This window comes from Sinocyclocheilus rhinocerous, unplaced genomic scaffold, assembly GCF_001515625.1.
Source record: "Sinocyclocheilus rhinocerous isolate Xijiao unplaced genomic scaffold, SAMN03320098_v1.1 scaffold818, whole genome shotgun sequence".
NCBI classification, from domain to species: Eukaryota; Metazoa; Chordata; class Actinopteri; order Cypriniformes; family Cyprinidae; genus Sinocyclocheilus; species Sinocyclocheilus rhinocerous.
This window is the reverse complement of record NW_015664989.1, coordinates 1,129,849-1,145,839: the sequence shown is the minus strand read 5'-3', so window position 1 is coordinate 1,145,839 and position 15,991 is coordinate 1,129,849. Positions and strand designations below refer to the sequence as shown.

Below are 15,991 nucleotides of genomic sequence, written 5' to 3'. Positions count from 1 at the left end.
TACCTGTAGCTTGTTTATTGAAGATGCAGGACAACCAGCTAGCAGTGCATTACAATAGTCCAGTCTAGAGGTCATAAATGCATGAACTAGCTTTTCTGCATCAGAAACAGGTAACATGTTTCGTAGCTCGGCAATGTTTCTAAGATGGAAGAATGCTGTTTGCCACATTCATACGAGACTTGCTTCATTCAGAGTTTGCATGGACATTGACACCACAGCTCGAAGAATCACATCACAGATGCTTTATTTTCTCTCTGATGGCGTTTAATGATTAGTGTTCGTGTTTGTGTGATTGTGTTGATTGTGTTGATTGTTGCTGATGTTGTTTGTCAGATATGGAGTCAGCGGAGAGGCTGGTGACCCCGACCTCCGCTCAGACCTCTATAAGAGCTGCAGCACACCCGGAAACCTCACTGACAACAACACACAGCAAGATCGGTAAGAAAACACACAATCACCAAATCCAGGCATAAAAATTGAATTTATGGTATAATGTGGAATATCATGGAATCTGGCAAATTTAGCAAATAGAATAAGTTCAGAAAGTTCAGTTTAACTTGAAAAAATACATTGTGACTGAAATACATTGATATTGTACAGTGGAATGTACTTTTCAAATAATAATAATAATAAAATTATTAAAACTAAACAATTTTTTAAAGTGTCTCACAATTTTACAGCAACACTTTGTTTGCCAAAAATATATTTTTTTAAATATGTATTTGATTGCATTGTATTAAAATATTTATTAAATCATTAATGTTTTTTGCCTTTATTTGATTATCACCAATATTTAATATGTATTGCATTATAAATCCAGAAAAATTAAAGCAGACAAAACAGAAGTTCTGGAGTGTGTGTGTGTGTGTATAATTTTTTTTTTTATTATTATTATTAATTAATGTGAAAATTAAAATGGAATAAAACAGAATTTGGGAAAAAATAAAACCGGTTTCATAAGGCCATAAAATGTCATTTTAGTCAATCTTTTAACAAATTGTTGTTAATTTGTATACATGTTTTCAGTTAATTAGATATGCTTTTTGATTAACATAAAAATTTTATTTAACCATTAAAACCAAATTCAGAAAATTTTAATGGAAAAAATTAAGCTGGGAAAAAATATAAAGGAATTTGGGAAAAAAAAAAAAAAAGGATTTCTTATAAATTTTGTATGAAGAGCCACTTTATTAATAAACACCAACATGAGACTTCTTGGTCTCGTTTAGCCTGTGTGAAATGATCAGAGACAGTTTGTCCTTTTTCTAAACACATTGTACAGGATTCCTCCGAGTGATAGTCTGCTGTTGATGCAGATGCTGTCAGAGTAGCCTGACCACAAAATAATATGCAAATTTATAAATTGCGATTTTGTGCTTGTTTTTGCCGTCTCCTTGCTTCTTTATTCTCTCTCATGATAAGAAATGCCCAGAGTGAATCCATCGTTTTTTTACATGCAATGACTAGAGCTTTTCTCTCTCACTGTTGAATAATGTATTTGAATTGATCTTTTTACACGCACAGAAACAATCATACACAAAGATATGTTACCTCAGATAACCTGTTTTGACCAGAGTAATGAATTCAAAGCAAAAGTCAGGTGTGTATGTGTGTGGATTATTATGTTCACGTTGGTAAATGTCACTCATACTACAGAGGTAAATAAATTCAGCCTGAGCTACTTATCATAAACAATTCAGACTTGAATTTTTTACTTTATATTTTTAAAGTTTATATTTTTCTCTGGTCATATTTAATATGAAAATTGCTTGACATTTTTAAGAATTGCAAGAAAATGTTTCAAGATTTTTTTTTTTTTTCATTATTTTTACTGAAAATAATCACATTTTATCCCCAGATTTTTGTTACTGTAATGAAATAAAAAATCTTATTTTCATTACTATAAAGTTACATTTAAATAACATTTAAAATGTTGAAATATTTATACATGACTTATTTAAATATTTACATTTAGACATTTAGCAGACGCTTTCAAAATCAATAAAAGAGCAATGATATGAAAGTGCTATAACAAGTCTCAGTTAGCTTAATGCAGTACACGTAGCAAGGTTTTTTTTTATTATATAAATAATGAAAAGAAAACCGATAGAATAGAAAAATAACAGAGCAAGCTAGTGTTAGAGGCCTTTTTTGCTTTTGTTGATCAGAAGTCAGAAAGTCAGAATTATTTATTGTTTTAATTAAATTAAAATTTAATTTAATTTAACAGAATTGTATAATAAATAAAAAGAAAACAAATATATAGAATGCAAAAAGATTAGAGAAGCAAGTGTTAGTTTTTTTTAATAATAAAAAATAATGTTATTTAATATTAATAAATAATATTTTTAATAATATTTTTAAATAAATACACATATTACAGAGATAAATAAATTCAGCGTGAGCCGTTTAACATAAACAGTTCAGATTGTCAGTCTTGCAAAGATTATATTTTTTAAATGTATATTGTTACAGTTAAAATGTAAGAAATTCAAGATTTCTGAGAAAGTTTAAAAATCTCTTCCACTGATGAATCATCACAACATTTGCAAATGTGTGTGTAATTTATTATAAAAATAATATATTAAAATGTGATTTGGTTCATTTATAATTTTTAATTTAAATTTGCAACAAAGTAATATATAATGCATTAATATATAAAATATTCATTTACTAACAGTCACTTCTCATGTGCTTTTTGTTCAAGTACAAAACTCCTGAGGTTATTAAAAACACCCCACCTCATTTTTAGTGTTTTTCATTTTAACCTGATGGGTAAAATCAGTACTTCAGATAAAATGTTTCATAAATCATTGAGAAAAACCTCAGGAGCTTGACAAAATAATAAGTTACACTTGTGCAGTTCATATTAATGAACTTAAACCTATTTTCTTTAACAAGAAAATAATACAGGCTTGGAACGACATTTGGTGAAATAAATTATTGCAAAATGTTCATTTCTGAGTGCATTAATATTTAAAGGCTATTTGCGGATGTCATTGCCTCTTGCAGTGCAGATGAGGAGGGCCAGCGGGAGGGGATGGATTTATTTTCACCGTCTCGTCCTGTATCGACAGGACGGGCTTCAAAGGAGCTGACGCTAAATATGCAGCTCATTAGAATGAGATTCAAAGCAAAGATGCCTGTAAACAGCCTTCACAGCAGCTCGGGGAGCGAGGCTCTTTTTGTCTGTGTCCAGCTTTTGTGCGAATCCCTCAGGAGTTTTAGCAGTAAATGACTTCAGGGAAAAGAAAAGCCTTCAGCCCACTTGAGCAACCAAGAAAAAGGGGAATTCATTGGTTTAGTGAATGTATGAATGTAGTGAAATGTTTTGGTAAATGTATGGATTTTAATTTATGCATGTGGTTTATTGAAGCGATGTACATTACTGAAATACAGTGACGTTGATCGACAATGTCATGGGTTATATTTTAAAAATGTAGCTGTGCATTTCATGCAAATCATGCATAGTAGGGCTTTACGATTAATTAAAGTAAAGCCAAAACTGATATGGGTTGGTGCAATTATCAAATCACAAATGCTGAAAATTACTTAAATAAAAATATGTGCTGAGTGTTTCAAAGTAAAGCACAGTCCTGTGTTCATTTACATGTGACCAGCACAATATTACTAAACTGAGGAATATTTATTATTTATATTGTATTTAATAATAATAATTATTATTAAAATAGTCAATGTTATCTAATATTAAATGGTATACATTATGTATTAAATATTAGTTATTAAATATAATAATAACAATACTAATATTTTCATATTTAAGTTATAATATTAATAATAATAGTAATCATTATTATATTATAATAATTATAATAATGATTTTAAAATAATGATGATATTATTATTAAGTATTTTAATGCTAATACTAATAATTATTATTAGTGTTAGTATTATTTTATAATAATGATTTTTATTACTATTATTATTATTAATATTTAGCCATATTGATATATAATCACTAAATTTTGGCCAATTATGCAGGACTACAAGCAATCACAGCAAACCTGGAATTTTTAATCGCATTTTACAGTTTTTTTAAATCACATTTTATCCAGAAAAATCACAATAAGGTTTTCTTTCCCTTTGCTATATCTGTAAACAACCTCTTCTTAAATGCATTGTAATAAATTAAATCTACACCTATTCCTTTCTAAAGTCCAAATAGTCTGATTTCTCTGACAGGCTTTGTATCAGACTGCTACACATGCATGAGTTGGTGATGTTTTTTTATTTTTCTCTCTCAGGTCATTTGTTCCAAATGGTTGGAAATCAGGGTTTGGGAATTGCTTCAGTTTCCGGTGCCTTTCCCATGATCCATCACCCAGTCTTCAGTCTGCACTCCTCTTCTCCTGTCCGCTCTGAGTTCGGAGGTCTGGGAACTCTGGGAATGTCGGCCGCTCTGGCTGCCCGCTCTCAGCTCGGAGCTGTACCAGGTATGTTGAGCAGAAGATGTCATTAAAAAGTAGTTTTAATAGTGGTCTCACAAAACCTGTAAAGAAAATTGCTTGAAGTTTTAAATAATTGCAAGAAAATGTTTCGAGATTGTTTTCTGCATTATTTTTCCTGAAAATTCCACACACACCCCAAATAAAAATAAAAAAAATCTTATTGTCATTACTATAAAGTTACTTTTAAATAACTTTTAACATTTTATTTGTTGTATACCCTGATTTAAATAAAAATGTTAATTGTATAATTGAAATTCATATAGATACAAAACACAATTATAAAATATATGACAGATATTTTGTGTGTGTGTGTGTGTGTGTATATGTATGTATATATATATAAAATTACTATTAATATAATTGTATAGATTTTTATATGTATATAATGTAATGTGTTATATTTATAAATATTATATATATATATGCATTATATAAAAATCTCTCTTTCTCTCTTGCTCTTTCTCTCTGTATATAATATTTATAATATTTTATATAAATATATAATTGTATGTATTAATTGTCAGTAATGAGAATCACCACTGAGAATATTGGCAGTTGTAAAATAACTCTGCAGTGAAACATCTGGATGCATTAAGGTAAAGTAAAATTGCAGGGAAAGCATGCTTAAAAATAAAATCACAATGCAATCTTTATTTCGTTTTTTGGTAAGGGGGTTGGAATGTGACCTGGACATGTTTTTGTGGGCATATGGGCACATGTTTCACCTTTTATTGTGCTTTCCATCAGTCGGGCGGTCCACGCTGAGCCCATGACATTTACAAAGACCTGAATGCTCCGGGTCAGAGCTTTGCTTTAACCTCCTGCAGTGACTTCAGCTCCTCACAGACTTAAACACTTCATGACACGCAGTGTTTCTTTTCTGAACAAGATTGTTGCTGTAAAAGAGAACAGGATTGTGCAAATCTCAGCCCTCGTTCTGAAGGACAATCAGACTCCGAAACGGTCAAATCGACCTAAAGTGATGCTTTTAAGGTTGTTTCTTGTATTCGTGCGATGTAGGACATGCTTTGCTATTTGTCATAAAGTGGATGTTTACAGAACCGAGTGTTTTCAGCCGGATCTGTAAGCCATGTGTGAGCAGGAAATGGCGTGTGATGTCTGTTTTAGATTTACCATCTTCAGCATGTTTCTAATGAATAGCTGAAATGAGAGTGGATGGAGTAAAGCGCTGCTGTTAGGAGATCTGAAGAGCTGCTGTGAAAGCAGACGCCTGTAATCAAAAGCTGGATTTTCTCTAGCTCTGGATCATTTAGCATCACTCACTGACTGTTTGGACAGATTTGTTTGCTCCCTGAGGATTTATGAGCTACTTTGGTTGTGGTTATGGCACAGTTGAGGATAAATTAAAGAGTTTTTTGTGCCGTTTAAGGATACTTCAAGCAAAGGTGAAGTGCTTACGTGTCTTGTGTTACAGCACTTTTTGGCTTTAACATTGTGTGGTATTTTGCATGTCTCTCTATTTTGCATGTAAATATGCTTTAAAATTACTTTTTTAGCATAGCTCTCTATATTTAGTTGTATACATTATATTTTTTTCTAGCTTTATTTACATAAAGTACACTCACATAAAGAAATATATACATATATATATATATATATATCAAATCTCAACTGCTTGATTGCTTCTATCAAAATGTAAACATTTAGCAGATTAGATCTGGATGATAAAAGGCATGAAGATATTAAGATGTAACAATAACATCTGGATTATTCTGTAAAGCTGCTCTGAAATAATGTGTATAGTGAAAAGCACTATATAAATAAATTTGACTTCAATCAATCAATAATTTTATTTCGGTCCTCACAGACAACTTTTCACAAAATAAATAAATAAATAAATAAACATAATTACCGAAAAAGGTGTAGGCTGAAGCCTTGCTTATTATGCCTACCCTTTATACATAATTAACTGATGAGCGACACTTTTCACTAAGAAATACAAGATAAACATGTTACATAAACATTACCCCAAATGTACATACATAATTCGAAACAACATAACAAAAATACACATTACAACTATTACTTCAATATTGTAACAATACATTCACAATTATTGATACTGAGTCATATAATTATTTAACACCTTATTTTTATACATTTTCTTGAATTTGCAGAGTGAATTACATAATTTTAATTCCTTATCACAATTATTCCATAGATTTACCCCTTTAACAGATAAACACCTACTTTTTGCATTAGTTCTTGCCCTAACTTTTTTAAACATATACAATCCTCTTAGATTATACTGACTTTCTCTTATTTTGAACAGCCTCTGAATACAATTTGGAAGTAAATTATTATAAACTTTGAACATTATCTGTGATGTACATAAATCAACTAAATCTACAAATTTTAAAGCATGTAAATGAATAAACAATTTGTTTGTTGGTTCGTAATAATCAACCCTTTTAACAATCCTAATTGCTTTCTTTTGTAACATATATATTGAATTTATATAGGTTTTATAAGTATGACCCCACACCTCCACACAATAACAGTATTCTTTTTAATTATACTATTAAGTACTTTCCATGTTGTTTGTATGTTATTCTTATGCTTGTCCAATAACTTATTATAATAGTCCTTTTTACTCAATCTTATAATGCTTATTAATTTATTTTTATATATCTTATATTTATTTTCCACTTGTTTAGTTCTAGTTACTATAAATTTCCTGTATAATGCATTTTTCTTTTTGCATGCTTTCTCTATTCCCTTAGTAATCCATGGTTTATCCTCGTTTTTTTGCTTTTTTACAGTCCTCTTAGACAAACAATGTTTTTCATATTTTTCAATTAATATGGACAAAAAAGCATCATAAGCACTATTAGGATCTTTACTTACATAAACCTCACTCCAATTTTGATTCTTTAAGTCCTCACTGAGAGCAGCAATGACTTCTGGTGTTCTATGTCGAATTGTTTTAAAGCTATTTATCCTATTTCCTTTTGTTTTTTCAAATAGTCTTTGAAAGATTGCAAAAACTGGAAGATGGTCAGTCATATCATTTTTAAATAACCCTCCTACTATTTTCCCTTCAATTTCGTTTGTATATATATTGTCTATTAATGTAGCAGTATCTTTAGTTATTCTACTAGGTTTTGTAATCACAGGAAATAAACCTTTACTATACAGAGTGTCAGTAAAATCTGTTATCCTCTTATTCCATTTGGATTCAACAAATCAATATTGAAATCTCCACATATAATTTGTACCTTGTTCTCATTCCATTTATCAAGCATACCAAATAAATTATTCATAAAGGTATCCGTACAAGTTCCTGGTGATCTATACACACAACTGATAATCATATTTTTAGATCTTTCAATATCGATTTCTATAGTTACACATTCCAAAATATTTTCTATAGTTACTGACATACTTTTAATCAGATTGCATCTTAGCGCTGTGTCAACATATAACGCAACTCCTCCTCCTTTCTTATTTACTCTGTTTACCGTAAACAAATTATACCCTTCCAATTCTACCTCATGTACTTTCTCCTTATCAAGCCAAGTCTCTGACATAGCAATCACATTAAATGTATTAAACTGACGCAAATAATCCTTAATATGTATGAAATTGTTATAAAGACTTCTACTATTTAAATGTATTACTGATAATGCCCCCTCCATATTCACATTTCTATTAAATTTATCTTCAGTATAATACTCACAACAATTTATGATTGTTGTGAGTGATTAATAAAATTAATGAAATGTTTTGATTAATAAAATGTTTGATTAATAAAATGTTTTGTTATAATTTGGAGTCATTTTGCACCTAAGAAAAGTCTTTAATTAACTACAGCTGTAACAACAGATGAAACGAAAAAAGGAAAGTTTGTCAAGACTTGACTGGACAAATCCTAGCCTGAAAGTTAAAAAAGTCAGAAATCTGAAGATAATTTGAGACTCTATCCAGTTTGAGAGATTTGAAGAATGAGACTCTCATCCTAGGAAATCTTAAGATGAAAATTCTGTCATCATTTACTCACCCTCAAGTTGTTTCAAACCTGTATGAGTTCGTTTTTTTCTGCTGAACACAAAATAAGATATTTTGTTGACGGTAGCCATTGACTTCCATCGTATTTTTTTCATACTATGAAAGTCAATGGCTACCGTCAACTGTTTGGTTTCCCACATTCTTCAAAATATCTTCCTTTGTTCTTAAAAGATGAAAGAAACTCAAACAGGATTAGAACGACATGAGGGTGATTTAAGTGATAACAGATTTTCATTTCTGGGTAAACTTGATCTGTTTCCTCAGATTGGTGGCGTTCTGCAGACGCTCAGGGTCGAGGGTCAGTGGCCTTTTTTCCTCATCTTCTGGGTCTGCCGGCATTATTCAGCGCACCGTTCCTGAACCAGGAGCAAACCATGCTTCAGTCTCATGCTGCCAGACGCACTCCTGTGAAAGGTGTGTAAATTACCTCTCATATGCTGTGTGTGTATTTTTATTCCTAAAGTTTGCCTACCTAGAAGGCATGTTTAGATACAGTATCTATGTGCTCAAAACATGAAGACTGATCCATAATATAGGCAATATGAATATAATATTACCCAAATACTAAGGAAGCATTGCTCTTATCCTTCTAAAATTCACAATATTAATAGAATAGAATAGATTCTTTATTGTCATTTTTTTTAAGGAACAATGAAAAACCGTTTAGCGGCTCTTCAGAATTAGCAGTATAAACAAATGTGAACGACAAGAACAAACATATATTAGAAAAAATACAAACTATAAGCATATACAAACAAATGGGCAATATAGACAAGCAAAGACATAAATACAAAACAAGAATAGGATATGAACACAGTGTGGTAAACAAATAAGTGAAATCGTAATATAGTGGGGGAGCGATTATTGCACTTCTTACTCAAGTAGGAGGTTTATTGCACGAGTCCAAGGGATGAAGGGGTTTATGCATTTAAACATTTGACTGCCTGGGGAAAGAAGCCTGTTGGTTCTAGGTTTTATTAGAAAAGATGATGTCCAATAATAATTCAATATCGATCATAAAAATACTCATATTTCACAGACAAGTATCTATAAAAATAAAGTAAAAACTGTGATTTAACAGATATGTTAATAGTAATTATTATTAATTATTTAATAATAATAATTATTCAACTGAAATACAGCAGAACACTTCTCTTCAGCTATTTCAGGTGTTGACAGGTGTATTGTGGTAATTCTACAATTTTTATTCAGACATATTCTGGTGGGGGGGAAAGCAATCTCACCATGCTGAATTTACTTTGCTTTAATTCTAATAAAATCAATGAAGTCATTATGCATGATTTTTTCCTGAAAATTAAGCACATTTTACCCCCAAATTCTTGTTACTGTAATGCAAAAAAGATATCATTCTCATTCCTATAAAGTGACATATTTTAATAACTTTTAAATTTCATGGGAGTATTTGTTGTGCTGCCTTTAATGTATCTGGATTTTTAAAAAGTTCATTATAATTTTAAATATTATGAATATTAATATAAAATTGTTTATATATAAATTTTAACATTTTTAACGTTTTTAACATTGATAATAATAAGAGCCATTATTAATAACTGCGCAGCAATAATAATTTCTGAAGGATCATGTGACACTGAAGACTGGAGGAATGATGCTGAAAATTCAGCTTTGCATCACAGGAATAAATGACATTTTAAAATGCATTACAATAAAACGTTATTTTAAATTGCAATAATATTTCACAATACTAATATTTTTACTGTATTTTGGAACACATAAATGCATGAGACTTCATTAAAAACATTTAAAAAAATTATGTTTCCAAACTTTTGACAGATAATTTATACATATTCATATAATATATGTATACATATTTTTTTTATGTATATATATATATATTTCTAATTATTTATATTAATTTACTTACTTTTACTTCTAATAAAATCTATGAAGTCTGCAGACTGTGAAACTCTGTCTAGCCTCAGGACTGGAACAGCCTGCTGATGTTTACCTTGTTTCCCATACACTGTCACTTCCACATGTTAATAAAAACATTTGAGATTTTATTTTGTCTGTTACATATAAATGGCATCTATTTACACCTCTACTGTACTTGTGATGAAAATAATCCTCACTGATTTCACAGGCATCTCGCATTCTTTTTTTAGATGACATTTCCAATTTGGAAAATTATCCTAAATTTGAGTTTGCCATATAAATAAAACAATGAATTGCTCGTTCATTTTCAGTTTATTCAAGTTTATAGTACAGAGTCATGCTGTAACTGAAGATGTGTTCATGTTTCATGCATGATATTTTCTGAAGCAGGGCTGAATGGCTCAGTCAATGGAATGGCGACGAAATCAAGCTCGGCCTCCTCCACACCCTCTCCAGTCCTCATCCCTCCAGATCAAACCAAGAGCCTGAAAACCAGCCCAAAACCAGCACTAAACCAGCTAGAGGAGAAAACTAGATACAAAACAAAAGACGAGGTGAAGACTCTTGGTCTTTTAAATTTCATTAATCGTGACATTTATTTACTCACCCTCATGTCGTCCGAATGTTGTTAAATTTTCTAGTGGAACTCGAATGTGCATCAGCTAATTAGTTGACTTGTGTATTGTAAGTAAGCGAAGCATCATAAAGAGCATTTAATAATTTCCATATATGCAGCTCTCACATAGCTATGTGTTATAAATGCTGCTGTTGACACTTTCTGTCAAAACATATCCTCCACCTTTTTTGGGGACTATTTTAGTCTGGCATGTCAGCTGGATGGGTGGCAGAAGGGGGTTGTTTGTGTAAACAAAGAAAATGTGTGTGTGTGGCCGCTCCTGTCGACTGACATTGCTCTGCTCTTCCTGACAGAAGCTGTGCAGCAAAGTGCCAGATGTCTCCATCAACAGCGACAGCCAATCAGCATCCAGCTCTGACAGCTCGAGTGATGCTCTTAGCAGCTCTGACTCAGACGACCTGGAAGATGATGACGACGACGATGATGATGATGATGATCAGAGTGATGATAGTGTCGACTCGGAAAAGTGCGGAAAAGATCCGAAAGGTATCCGAAAGGTATGTGTTGCTGTTGTTAACTAAAACTATGAATTGTTTTTTCATTCATTAAAATAAAGCTGAATTAAATCAAATGTAAATATTAGACAAATTAAAAATGTTGCTTTGGCTGCTAACTGAAATAAAATAAGTTGAAATGCTAAAATGACTAAAACTGAAATAAAAAAATGTCAAACACTTTACAATAAAGCTCCATTTGTTAACACTAGTTTAATATATTTACTAACATGAACTAATAATGAAAAATACTTTTTTCATTAATGTTAATTTCAACAATAATGAATGCATTACTAAAAATCAAAAGTTGTATCCTTTAATATTTTTAAATGGATCTGAGCTAATACATTATGAACTAACAATAAACAGTTGTGTTTTTGTTATTGCATTAAGTTAGGAATAATGTACATCCAGCCGGTTGTTATCGCAGAATAACCCCCGACAGGGGGAAGTAAATAATTAGACACGAAATATTGATTTGAGTTTAAATATTTGAACGCTAAGCTTCGGTGAACAACAGTTGCGAGCATGCGGCAAGTTCAAACTAGATGGACATTTAAGGGATACGGTGCAGTCATACCACTCATTACACAACATTTCACCACATAAATAATTATGGTGATAAAAGATTTAAGACAAAAATGTTTTAAAATATTACCAGTTTGTTCGTTGTCTTATAATCCATTACAGCGAGAGAGCGAGTCCGCGATACCAGGATGACATAATTAAATAATTGTACACATAATATTGAATCGAGTTTTAATATTTTAGTAGCTAACCAAACGCAAAGCTTCCACGAAGAAAAACTGTTCCTAGTAAGAGTATAGCAGGGACTACAGTTACCCGGATGAGCCTGTGTTATTAGTTTTTACCGGTTGTTATCAAGGGATAACATACCTCGGAATGTCGCGACTGACCAATCAGAATCAAGTATTCCACAGATCTGTGTAATAACTGAAGTTAACTAATGGGACCTTATTGTAAAGTGTTACCAATAAATGTAAATATATATATAAAAAATAATAATAAAAGTGGCAAAAGCATAATAATATAATAAATGCATAATAAATCAAATTATTAAAAATATTAAAACTGAAAATATAAAAAAGCTAATTCAAAATATTAATAAATATTATAATAGTGTATATATATTGTAAATATTGTAATAGTACAAGTAATACTAAAATAACAGATGAAAAATATTATGAAATAAATATATCTTTTTAAAATCTAGTTTACAACATAAGCGCCAAAATGTAATCTCTGTATATAGGTTCATATTTTGTAAACCATTTATACAATTTTATACCATTTAAACAATTTATATAAAAAAAAAAATGATAGTATGTTATTCTGAACGAAGCCTTTGATTTGGTGGACAGCATTAAAAAATATTTGAACTATTATGAAAAAAATGCTATTGTAAAATATATTATTATTATTATTATTATCATTAATATTATTATTATTAAAATATTAAAATAAACAATAATAATAATAATAATAATAAACAGTAATATTAAATAATAATAAACATGAAAAATAATGCAACATTTAAATAAAATAAAAAAATAAACAACTGTTTCACCATTTATTTTATGTTAGCAATAAGTTGTCATTCTGCTTATTCAGGAGGAAATGCACATAGACAGGAAGAAGACCCGGAACACTGTAGGGCAGGATAAGCTGGACGTCCGGGGTTTGCTTTTGTCTCAGCCGCCATTGCACATCCAGGCCTTGAGCTCCACAGAGGAGCCCGGCAAACACACCAGTGTCATCCAGACCACAGGTCTAGCAGCCAGCGCAAAACCGCTTGCACTAGTCACGCAGCGGCGCAGGGACAGAGATGCACCGTCCCCTAAAGACCTTCCCCTGCCCTCTCCAAAACCACCTCTGTCTCTGTCTTCCTCTCCCACACTGCCCTCCTCCAGATCTGCTCCTCTGAAGACGTGCAAGAATTACCTCGACAACGTCAGCAAACTCAGACAGGTGACCTTCTCTGAAACACAACGAGATAAAAGCATGTGCAGATGATATTTGCTGATCAATGTAGGGGAAGATGTTAGTTTCCGAAACTAAACTACAGTCCAAATGTTTGGAGTCAATAAGATTTGTAAAATGTTTTTGAAAGAAGAATTTTCTGCTCGCCAAGGCTGCATTTATTTGACCAAAAATACAGTAAAAATTTGGAAATATGATTACATTTAAAATAACTGTTTTCTATGTGAACATATTGTAATGTAATTTTTTCCTGTGATGCCAAGCTGAATTTTCAGCATCATTACTCCAGTCCTCAGCGTTGAAAACAGTTGTGCTGCTGCCAGTGGCGTAACTTAGTAATGACGGGCCCCAGTGCAGGCTATTATGACGGGCCCCCTGGTGCACGGTGAAATGCTTGACAAAAGTTCTACCACTAGACCAGTGAAGGACACACACACAATTAACGCAAATTTATATATTTATTACGTTCTGTGAAGAATCTCGGTACTAATTGTATTTTATTATTAATACGTTTATTGTTCATTTATATTAATATAGTCGCTTGCAATGTGGGCAGGGCCCGCGTGCGCTGCGGGGCCCCCCCGCGGCACGGGCCCCAGTGCGGCTGCACTGCCTGCACTGTCTGTAGTTACGCCACTGGCTGCTGCTTTTGAACTCAAAGAATCATGAAAAAAATGTATCACGGTTTCCAAAAAATATTAAGCAGCAATATATACGTTTTCAACATAGATACTAATAAGAACCATAATTAATAATTGAGCACCAATAATAATAATAATAAGTGAGCAGCAAATCAGCATATTAGAATGATTTCTGAAGGATCATGTGACACTGAAGACTGGAGTAATGATGCTGAAAATTCAAATTTGATCACAGGAATAAATTACACTTTAAAATATATTCCAATAAAGAACACTTATTTTAAATTGTGATAATATTTCACAATATTACTGTTTTTACTGTATTTTTGATCAAGTAAATGCAGCCTCGCTGAGCAGAAGAGTCTCACCAACACCACTTTTGATTTGTAGTGTATATCGTGCATAATTCAGTTCTCAGCTTGACTGTTTTCATAATAATAATTCATAACAATCTTCTGCATTATAATAAAAAAATACATTTCAAATTCTGTTTTGAATATATTAGTTGCATGTGTGACCCTGGAACACAAAACCAGTCTTAAGTGTCAGTTTTTCAAAATTGACATTTATACATTAAATACATCTCAATATAAATAAGCTTTCCATTGATGTATGGTTTGTTATGATAGGACAATATTTGGCCGAGATACAACTATTTGAAAATCTGGAATCTGAGGGTGCAAAAAAATCAAAATATAATAATCTTTAAAGTTGTCCAAATGAAGTCTTTAGCAATGCATATTACTAATCAAAAATTAAGTTTTAATATATTTACGGTAGGAAATTTACTAAATATCTTCATGGAACATGGTCTTTACTTAATATCCTAATGTTTTTTGGCATAAAAGAAAAATCTATAATTTTGACCCATTTGACCCGTATTTTTGGCTATTGCTACAAATATACCCCAGCGACTTGAGACTGCTTTTGTGCTCCAGGGTCACATATGTGTTTCAATATATGTTCATAAGAAGAGGCAGCATTCATTTCAATGAATCGCAGTAAATGACAGATGAAGTAATTGCATCTCTCTGTCCCGTCAGTCATCACTACCTCAGGCCTTTCCTCCACCGCTGAGAGGTGCACAGGAATCACAGAGCAGCCAGAAACATCCATTTAACAATCCGTTCCTCCCCTCACTTCCTACTGAGAACCACCATCCCGGCGCGGTGCAGGACGCTCCTCTGGCCCTCATCACCAAACCTCGCTCCCAGAGCACACGCGCCCCTGATAAACCACTGCTGGCCGCCACCAGCCCCGCATTTAACACTCCCATCAACCTCACCAGCACGGGTCGCACCTCCACCTCGCCTGGTCTGACTCCCAGAGCAGCCCGAGGGAAGCGCTGTCAAACAGGGCGGAGGATGCTGAAGAGAGAGAGACCGTCATTGGTGGAGCACTTCAGGGGGGCGGAGTCTGAGCTCCCCGACAGCAAAGACTCTGATGACTTGTTAATGGAGGACGAGGATGAAAATGATGCTTCAAATGACAGTCTCTCAGGTCAGCAGGATGCTTGATTAAAATATTATAATATTATGTGTGTATATTTATATATATATATATATATATATATATATACACACACACACATTGGTCACACTTTATAATATGGATTAACATTAACTAACAATACTAGCATTTATTAATCGTAGTTAATATTAATTCCAGCATTTACTAATACATCATTAAAATCAAAAATCATGTTCTCACACATTACGAAAAAATAACAGTTTTTTCACAAACTCTAAATTTGTACTATATATATATAATTTTTTTTTTTTTTTTTTTTTTTTTTTTTTTTAAAAA

General features: G+C 32.0%; 1 protein-coding gene across 1 annotated transcript in view; it reads left to right on the top strand.

The window, feature by feature from the left end:
• The window catches only part of LOC107730562 (bromodomain adjacent to zinc finger domain protein 2B-like), a 64,734-nt gene that overhangs the window by 43,671 nt on the left and 5,072 nt on the right, over nt 1–15,991 (top strand). Inside the window, exons 3-9 of the mRNA XM_016541418.1 lie at nt 334–438; nt 4,266–4,454; nt 8,763–8,912; nt 10,803–10,966; nt 11,343–11,546; nt 13,176–13,532; nt 15,229–15,685. Of these exons, the coding sequence (XP_016396904.1) occupies nt 334–438; nt 4,266–4,454; nt 8,763–8,912; nt 10,803–10,966; nt 11,343–11,546; nt 13,176–13,532; nt 15,229–15,685 (1,626 nt within the window). The remainder of the gene's footprint in view (nt 1–333; nt 439–4,265; nt 4,455–8,762; nt 8,913–10,802; nt 10,967–11,342; nt 11,547–13,175; nt 13,533–15,228; nt 15,686–15,991) is intronic.